The 10,533-nt window shown below is 43.7% G+C and overlaps 1 protein-coding gene across 1 annotated transcript; it reads right to left on the reverse strand.

The window, feature by feature from the left end:
- Positions 1 to 9,308: 9,308 nt before the first annotated feature.
- LOC125534943 (protein SRC2-like) lies at positions 9,309 to 10,247 on the reverse strand. Its single transcript, XM_048698001.1, has one exon. The coding sequence runs from the start codon at positions 10,155 to 10,157 to the stop codon at positions 9,585 to 9,587; it is 573 nt and encodes a 190-aa protein (XP_048553958.1). The 5' UTR covers positions 10,158 to 10,247; the 3' UTR covers positions 9,309 to 9,584.
- Positions 10,248 to 10,533: the final 286 nt, after the last annotated feature.

Consider the following 10,533-nt stretch of genomic DNA (forward strand, 5'->3'; position numbering starts at 1 on the left):
CCGTCAAGCTGGTGAGCGGCAAACTTCACCTTTTCACCATCCGTGCATACTGCAGTGGTCAACTCCCTTCCTACCTTGCGGAGCCAATCGTCTGCTACTATCGGCTCGGTGCTACTAGAAAACACCGGCGGATTTAGCCTAAGGAAACGGGCTAAGTGGTCAACAGGTGGTGGTGGTGGTGGGTTGTTGTTGTTGTTCTGTTGGTTCTGGACTAACATCTGCATCAATTGATTCTGCTGCTGGATCAACTGAGTGAGCTCCGGTGGGAATCCATTATCCCGTCTCGGAGGCATCTGAGGGTTTAGAAAAGACGAGAATTAAGAATAGAGTGTGGTATAAAGGGAAAACACTACCCCAATGCACATGAGCAAATGCACACAAAATCACTTCATTCAATCAAACAAGGGCTTACAAACGATTCTAAAACTATCGCAAAAGTGCTCGACTATAATGTTTACATGGGGGAAATACTACTACTATCTGGTGGTCATCTAGAAATTTGAACTGGTGGAAGACTCCATGATATCTGCTCCAGCTTCGTCTTCAAAGTCGGGTTCACTTGGATCCGAATCGGTGTCATCGATGATGATGTAGTTGTCCGGACATGCGACGTACTCGTCGTCCTCCTGGAATGCTAACTTCCTCTTGAGTTCTTCAATCTCCTGCTTAAGATCGCCATTGTGCCTTGCTAGAGCTACGATCTCGTCCATGTAGTCCTTGCGTGTAGACTTCAGTTCTCCTTCTAGCTCGATGATCCTTGCCTTCGCATTCTTCAACTCTATCATGTCATTGCACATCTGGTTCTCGTGGCGTCGAATGTGCTGGTTTAACTCCTGGATGAAAGATGTAATGGATCTATCCTTCTTGGTGCTGACTAACTCCCATTTTTCATCTCGGCGTCCGCAAATCTGGTAGATAGTGTCTTTGAGGTCTTCTTGGTAAACTTCTCCAATGCGTCCCATGGTGATATGAGCTGCCATGCTCCTTCCCAGACTCCAGGTTGGTGCATTGAAAACACTATCTATAGGCTTCGTGGTTGGCGCGAATGTTCTTCCCGGAACGTGAGCTTGAATCTTCCAGCGCTCCTCTTCAGGCAGAGTGGCGTTGAAGGTTCCCGTGAAGCTTGGTAATCCAATGTTCAGGTACTTGGTGACTTCCTTCAGGTGAAATCCAAATGGTGTGCCTTCATCCGGTTGAGCGTACTTAATCTTCGCGTTCGTCATCCTAAAAGAGTAGAAAAGATGAGGAGTTAGAAAATGAGAAGAGAATGGTGATCTATGGCTTTAACTTAGTGGTCGTGTCCTACAGTCAGCGTGTGCTCTGATACCATCTCTGTGGCGACCCGACCCGAATGGATCAAGTCTACTGTGCTCGGGTGTCATCCCTGGATCAGTAATGCTGACACCACACAGTACATCAAAGGATTTATAGCAGAGTGGCAATCACACACTTATTACATTGCTGTCTCAAAGAGAACTTATTACAATAAAAATGGCTTAAGGCCATCTAATAACGATAACAGCGGAAGACTCGGAAGATAAATGGGTCCATCAACTCCAACGGCATCACTGAGTATAGAACCACGACCTAAAAGCACCTTACTCGTCGTCTGAAAAGTCTGCAACATGAGAAGTTGCAGCCCGAAAACGGGTCAGCACATGGAATATGCTGGCAATGTAACACATAGAGAGTAATGGTATGAAACAGCTATACTACATGCATATATGGCTGGTGGAAAGCTCTATGGTTACAGTTTTTGTGTAAAGCCAGTTTTTCCCTACTACAAAGGAATAAATTTATTTAACTATCATGGTGGTTGTGAAACATCGAGAATGGTTGACAGCATTCCGATCCCAATTAAGTGAACAATTAAAACCCAACAACATTAATTAGAAGTAACATGTTGAGATTCACATGATATTCAAGTACTAGATACTCAAGTTGTCCATAACCGGGGACACGGCTAATCATGATTAGTTTGTACACTCTGCAGAGGTTTGCGCACTTTTCCCCACAAGACTCGATCGCCTCCGTTTGGTTTCTCGCACTAAAGGGTGTTTGAGAAGACGGATGACCGAGACATAGTCTTTCAGAAGCGCTAGCACCTTACGATTGGGTAGACCGATACACCTACATCCCCTACATCTGCTAGTCTACCACTGTAAGAGTTCGCACAACTTAGTCAACTATGCCAGAGCCCATAATGGCTTGTGGCTGCACACGGAAGTTACCAGCATGAATGATCTTATGATCCCTTTGAGCCTGGGTGGCGGTCCTAAAAAAACAGGCAAGTCCTGATAGACATCAGGTGCCTCAATCCACCCAGATGTGTATTTAAGTTGCCACCTTAGATAAACCATTAAAATTATCAACTCACATCTGTCATGGATATCACTCACCCAATCCACGTCTACTAGCATAGCATGGCATAATAAGCAAACGTAGAAGTAACTCCCAAAGGTTTCATAGTAATACAGGTGATAGGTACTACCTCATCTACTTCCCATCCCACAATTTAATTAGATCCTAATCATGCAGTGTGAGAGGATTGATATAATGCAATAAAACATGGGTTGTAGAAAAGGTATGATCAAAGTGTTACTTGCCTTGCTGATGATCCGCGAGACCTAGGGAATCGAAGTAACAAGCGGCGCAATCCGGGTGATCTATCGCAGACAAACAACAAGCATACAATAAGTACTCATCTAATGCACAGGTAAAACTCGAACAAGAGAACGAACCAGAAAGTTCAACTTAAGAACTCCGGTTGCAAAATAAAGAACGAACCGAACAAAGAAACGGAAAACAAACGGCGAAAGAAAACAACTCGGTTCTAGCAAGTTGAAACTAGGTCAAATTTTACCGGGGCAAAAACTTGTTTAAGTTGGTTAGACGGAACAGCGGTTTCGAAACGAAACTCCAGGCGCTTGCATCACCTGATTCCGATAAACGAGCGAGAAGAAAGACTAGAACGAAGATCGGATCTGAGATCGCGATCGCGGAATAAATCCGACGAGAAGGAAAAGAAGAACGGTTAAACGAACGAACGTTCGTTAACCTAGAAGAATCCGGTGATCACATTCGTTAGGACGAACGGTCCGGCAAACGGTCCAAAGGCAACTAAATCGGAAAAGAAAACGAATCCGATCTAGGGTTTCGGAGAAGAAAACCGAAATGAAAAACCGATCTAGAAAACGAATCAGAAGAGAAGAAAAGAATCAGAACGATTAGAAGAAAACGATCCGAGGAAAAGAGACGCGGGGCAACCTCCGGCGAGGTCTCCGGCGAGGGGCTCCGGCGGCGTGGCGGCGGCGGCGGCGACTTGGGGCGGGGCTGCGCGCTGCTGCTTGCTGCGGCTTAGGAGGAGAGGGCTTGGGTTTTGATGTGAGGAGGGGGGGGGTAGAGGGGTATTTATATTGGTGAGGGGGGGATTACTTGGGGTAGGGGACAAGAAATATAGTAGGAAAAGGAAAACGAAACAAAGGAAAGAGGGCTAGCCTAGAGTCCAACCGGACTCGGCTAGGGCGAGGCGAGGCGGCGGCTGGTGCCTGGCGCCTGGCGCGCAGCGCTGCTGGGGGCGGCGGCTGGCTGGGCCTTTGGCCCGGCTGGCCTGCAGAAAGTTTTTTTTTAAATCGGTTTCGCACGCAGAGAAACAAAAAAAAACTATCTAAACGAACTCCGAAAAATCTAAAGTAAATTTTCCCCGACTCCTAAAAATGAGTCGAACAAAATGAACTTTACTCCGGACCTAAAATGCAATTTTCGAAAACGCGCATTTTTTTCCCTATCCAAATAAAACAAACAAACTCCGGCAAACAAAATTTGATCTATTTATTAAATCTTCATTTTTCCTCAATTTTGGGAAAGTCATATTATTCCCTCTCTTATATTTTTTATATCGGAAAAATTATTGAAGATGAAATAAATAAATCAAATGATCCTCTTTTCAAATTCGAGAAAACTCTCAAATATGAAAATAACGAAATCTCCAACTCTCTCCGAAGGTCCTTGAGTTGCGTGAAATTTCTAGGATCGACCAAAATGCAAGAAAATAAGATATGCATGATGATCTAATGCATAACAATCCAAATTGAAAATTTGGGATGTTACATTGTGACTTTGTGTTCGGTGGTGCTTTATTTATAAAGCGGGGCGAAAGCCTTTTTCGATATAGATAGAAAGGGTTTCCCTTTGAAGATGGTGCTCCTGTTGTTACGTTACTTCGAATGGAACCCTCACTTGACTAAGCATAATTTGAAGACGCCGAGAGTAAGTAATCCCCTTTTCTAATCACACTTGATAAGGAGTTGTTCGGTTAACCACCAGCTACGCCAAGTCCAAGGGTCCGCGGAGTACCTATTTCCCCGCATCATGAATTTGAACCGCGGCTCCGGCTGCTCCAAGAGCGGAGCGGCAGGGACTCCAAACAGACTCTAAATCTCAATTATGTCTTCGTCGTTAATGATATACTCCCTCTATTTCTAAATACAAGTCTTTATAGAGATTCAATAGGAACTACATACAGAAGTATATAGACTTATTTTAAAATATAGATTCACTCATTTTGCTTCGCATGTAGTCCATTTTTTAGAAAGTATGTAGTCCATATTAGATATCTAAAAAGACTTATATTTAGGAACAAAGATAGTAATTCATAAGGACTTACGTTGAGATCCATGCATAATTTTCTTCTTAATTTTTTTATTCATTTCTTGCACGTTATGTCATTTGATTGAGACTTAGTTAAGTCTCAGTCGACTAAAATATAGTTGAGTAATGATTAGAAATATTGCAAAACAAAATGCTTGTTGGACACTTTCAAAAACTATGCTTCGCTAGACGCTAGGCGATGCAAAGTGAGAAGAAAGCCACTGCGATGTCCGTCGTGGCAACTAATAACTAGTCCTTACAAAGGAAATCCAATTCGACTCTTAGGAGCATATTATTATATTATGTTTTCATATTTATAATTCGGTTGTATTATAATATTTTTATATTCGTAATTAAGTGTTTATATTTCATGCTATAACTGCTATGATCCTGAAATATGTGATTAGGAAAACTCATATGCACGTGTGAAATGATAAAAGGATAAAATAAAGGTTCCTAGTCTCGCCTAAGACTAGCTTGGGTGTTGTTGGTGATCACATTTTCTGGATCTTAGGATATCGTTAAGTGTAACGATAGTCCTAAAACAATATTGAGATTATGACGTTGGAAGAACAATCATATTGAATCGACCCAAACTCATTTGTTATAAATTGAGATAATATCATATGTAATCAATTGTAATAACACGGAGTGTTAACATGTGATTTTGCTCTTTAGACCATGAGAGTATCGTAGTCATTTCTTACTGTACTGTGGACTTCGGGGTTGCTCAAAAGTCACCTGTAACACGGTGATCATAACGACAACTTATAGATTCATCGGAAAGTCTGACAAGGGACTAGATAGCTCGAGAGTGGGATTTGCTCCTCCGACGATGGAGAGATATTCTTAGGGCTCTCTCGGTGTGACAGGATCCATCATCGTCTGGCCAGACACAGGTGACTATGTCACGGAGATGCCGGAACACAATAATGAGAAAGAAGAAGAAAACCGGTAACGAGGATTTCAGTATAGTAAGCATGTGATGACTTAGGAGGATACCGATGCATTCCGGGTTTTGTAAAGCGGCACGAAGCAAAGGGAACATCACATGATAACCAAAGGTTCGCTGGTTCGCTCAAAAATCATTCGTGTGCTCATAGGGATCGATATGGACGTCCATGGTTTCGTTGTCGGTCATTGAACAAATGGTTTCGTTTATGTATACGAGTTACCGAACCTACGAGGTCACAAGCTTAAGGCAATCACTATTTGTTGAGTGTTAGTAGGACAGGACTAATCAGGAGTAATGAGAATATATTTGTGGAATTGTTTCATTAATATTCAGAATAGTTATGAGAGGATCCGGAAGCATTTCGGGGTCACCGAAATGGTTTCGGTGAATATTGGGTAATACAGGGTATTACCGATAATTATATATAGATGGAAAATGTTTTCGAAGATGTTAAATTATATATAAAAGGGTATAATAATAGAAGAATTTTATATTTAATTTAATACCAACGGATCTTAAAAAAGACCAAGTGATGGAACGCTATTTGGGTCACTTGGGCCCAAGTGGAGGTGGCGCCCTCCTTTCCACTTAGGAAAGGGAGGGAAGCCGATCTGGAGGGGGATTCCCCCTCCTTGGCCGGCCAAAGGGAGGGATTTTTGTCCCTTGTGGCGCCCCTTCTCCTTCTCCCTTCAACCTATATATACTTGAGGACTTTGGCCCTTTGAATACACAAGTTTTGGAGCCTTCTCTAGTTTTTCTAGTTCTAGTTCTAGTTGGTCCTAGTTGACTAATTAGAGCTAGGCTAATCCTATTGCCCTTATAATTAGAAATCCTGTGTGGTTCTTATCTCCTCCCTCTAATTCTCCGGTGACGATTAGCTATAGACGGCGAAACACTGCCGGATTGTGAATGATGCACTCTTGCAACCAAGTAGAGAGGCCGTGCTTTCGGTCTTTAGTTCGAGGGACTATTCGTGGGTAATACGAGGGATCATTCATTGACAGTTTGAGGGACCCCAAGTACGATCTACACCCACATGTTCTTCTTCCGCTGCAACTCGGTGACGGTAACAATCGTAATCCTAACCTGTTATGCATCTTCATATTGATTTTGGGTGATCGTAGGCATGATTTTTTTTATTTCTACTATGTTTCCCAACAAATACTTATAATTAAAACAGGCATGGGTATGAGGACTTGTTTCTTACAACCATATATTTGTGATCATGATCATCATGATCATAATTTGTGCCCTGGAAGACACCCGTTAAGATGTGCTTGTAACAAACGAAGTAGGGATGTGTCCAAATTGCTTCTTGAGCGGTCCAGACCTGCATCAAGAGTCAATTGTCCAACCGTAGACTCTTACCATCGCGTGGGGTTACCTCGGTTATTAAGATAAACCAGACAAATTCATTGGGCGTTTAATGACTACCCCTCATGTATCCTCAAGGATTGGCTTTTCGCTACCACACAAAACCTTTCTGTCACTGGTGTTTAGAATATATAACATTCCGCATCCTCCTAGCTCCTAACCCCCTCCTTGATCAAACTCCATGATCATGGGTACCTATAGGGTCGAAGAACGAGAAAGAGACAAAATACAACTATGATGCAATTTATACGCATATGCGATGTTAATTCAAGTCATTCCATCGATCCCTTATACAAATACGTCAGGTTGTAAGGCTATGCCTCAACTCATTGCCTTATGGATTACTCATACATGGCAATCGGATTGCAAGAAGCAATCATTGGAGAAGACGTAAAGATGAATGCTTTGTTGATAATATGTCTTACAGTGGTTGTCGGATGCGATACATGATTACAAGTATGACTAACTTGCAGGTGGTTTGCTGCGTTATGGAGATGATGGTGACTATGAAGATGAGATGGGAAATGATGGTGGTTAGGGTTGGAGAATGACTTCTGTTACGGTGATGCAGATTCTCGCGGCTGCCCTTGGCAAGTCATGTACCGTTTATAAAAGTTGTTGGGGTGGACGTCATGGTGCTATTGACGGTAGATATTGTCTTGTGTTATGTGTTATGTTGGTGCTGGTGCGCCTCCCATTTGATTTATTCTATCTTCATTTTGTTTTTTTCATCTATATGATTGATTTTTACCATGTATAGTCTTTTTCCCGTGAAAATAAAATAAAGAGAAAATTCTGCAATCTAGCATTAATTAGTCATTAGTGGCAATATCGGAGGAATATCTTAGATTTTATGAAATAAACTAGTTTGAACAAGGATGTGATGAGCATAAAAAATACACTCATCTTTTGGGCCCCTTCCAGTGCCGCGGGGAACACCAGGTTCGGTTCACTGGATCAGACAATTAGGCACCACGACGTCGTTCCCCTTCTTCAAGGTGTTGTCTTGTTTGCTCGGCATCCCCGATGTTGGATATTGAAATATGGGTCGTCACATCGGTTTGGGCTATCTCTCAAGGTGTGGACATCCAGGGTGTTGTATACGTCCTCACCGATGCTTCCCCCATGGCTTAGGTAGGAGTACGTTGATTCGGCCATGTCCGAGGTCATGGCCGCTCAGAGGTGGTGCCTCGTGTTGGTCGTGCCATAGTCTGGATGTCCTGAGCCCTGCCTCCTTGCATTCTGTGGCCGAGGGCCGGGCTAGGTGGGTTTCATCCAAATACTCCATCCGTTCTTAAATATAAGTCTTTTTAGACATTTCAAACAGACTACAACATACGGATGTATGTAGACATATGTTGAGTATAGATTCACTTATTTTGCTCCGTATGTAGTCACTTGTTGAATTCTATAAAAAGACTTATATTTTGGAAGGGAAAACTTTGTTTTTGCCACTGTAGTTTTTGCCTACTTTGCATATGCCACTCTAGAATTTGAGATATCACTTCTGCCACTCTTAGTTTTTGACAATACATCACAAATGCCATTCCGTGGCAAAAGCAATAACTTTTCATTTCACTTTTGCCACTCTTAGATTTTGATAATGTAGCACAATTGTCATTCTAAAATTATTGCTTTTGCCATAGAATGGCAATTGTGATGTATTGTCAAAAACTAAGAGTGGCAAAAGTAAAATGTCAAATTGTAGAGTAGCATAAGCAAAGTTGGCAAAAACTAGAGTGGCAAAAACAAAGTTTTCCCATTTTGAAACGGAGGGAGTATCTTTTATTAGATTGAATTTCACTAATTTATATACATCTTCGAGTTACCTTGGGTATCAAGAAGCCATTGTGAAAATTGATAAGCAGAGGTTTAGATGTTGATCTGATTTATCCCTTGAGAAATGAGAAATGAAAGATAGCCAATACAATTGGAAAAATTAAGTGCAGCATGAGGCGTTGTGCTTGCACACACAACTCTCACTAAATTTAATCATATATTATTTCTTCCCCCCACTACAACGCACAAGCATATGTGCTAGTATAATATAAATCAACACACATTTTAATTATTGATACCCCCTCCCCCCTCTCATTTTATAATGTAGTGCGTATGAATTTTTTGAAAAGTCAAACCTTGTAAATTTTGACCGAGTTTATAGAAGAAACTATTTATATCTACAATACCAAATATATAATATATTAACCTAATGATATACTACAATGGGCATTTTAGATGTTAATCTTTTTCTCCATAAACTTGGTCAAAGTTTATGAGATTTGATTTTTCAAAAAAAATTATATACACTACGTTAATGAAACGGAGAGACTACAAGATAGTCTGTTAAGATTTATTAGTTAGTACGCAGCATACAAATAGTTGCTGCGGATATTTCTACGTGCAGGCACAACATACATTTCGTTCAGATTTATTGGTACACAGCATTTCGCCGTCGCTCCACAAGTGGGTAGTGGCTAACCCACTCACCAAGCCACCATTTCTTTGTATGAGCGGGGCAGAACAGAGCAAAAGGTTGCCATGCCACTCCAAGAGTAGTTTGCCGCGCCGCGCGCTTGCTTTATTTCTTTCTGGTATCGCCGCGCTTTTACCGGCTGCTGATGCGCAGCGGCCGAACCATTGTCGGGGGTGGGCACGGGTACGGGTAGCTGAGCTGCTGCGGCGGCGGAGCAGACGCGTACGGTGCAGCGGCCGCCGCCAGGTACCCCGTCGCTCCAACCTGCTGGTACTGGCCGGCGTGTGGGTGGATGACTCCTCCGAGCTTGTAGGAGAGGTTGAGCACGCCGCGAACCTTGTTAGAGCCGACCTTGCGCACCTTGTAGGCGCCTTGCGTGGCGCCGGTTGGCTCGTCGCCGGCGCCGGCTAGGATCTCGGTGAGCGGGAGGATCACCTCGCCCACGTCGCGGTCGCCGAGGGGGCGCTCTGTGCGGAGGAGCACGCGCAGAGCGCCGCTGCCGGAGCCGGAGGCTGGGACCGTGACGCGGACAGTGGCGTTCCAGGTGGGGTTGCGGCCGCCGGTGCGGTCGGCGAGGACCCGCTCCCGGGAGATGGGGTCGCCGGCGAGGTAGACGACCGCGTAGACCTCCATCTTGGAGACGAGGTTGACGTCCCTGAGGTCCCTCGCGGAGACCAGGGTGACATCCACCGTCCTGCTCGCCATGATCGTCGACCGACCGTGCACTCGATCACTCGATCGCGTCGCGGTTCTGCTCGTGCGTTGTTGCCTGCCTGCTCCGTTCCTCGGTCCGTGTATATGTAGAGGAGGGCAGCGTACGCCTACGTGCCAGCCATATGGGACGAGGTGCGCCATCACTGACGACCATTAACAACTGGCTCGAGCGCAGCCACTGCTTTTGCATCGACAGGGAAGCAGATTCCGGGCGTGATTTGTCATTTGTTAATCCTTCTTCCATACTTTGATCAGATCATGTTGCCGGCGATTCTTCTCTTAATGTATGCTGTGCTACATGATCGATATGCCGGTCGACGTGGAAAAACCACCCAGCGGAAATGATTCCATGACCTCATTAATCTGC

The sequence above is a fragment of the Triticum urartu genome, chromosome 1 (assembly GCF_003073215.2).
Source record: "Triticum urartu cultivar G1812 chromosome 1, Tu2.1, whole genome shotgun sequence".
NCBI lineage: Eukaryota > Viridiplantae > Streptophyta > Magnoliopsida > Poales > Poaceae > Triticum > Triticum urartu.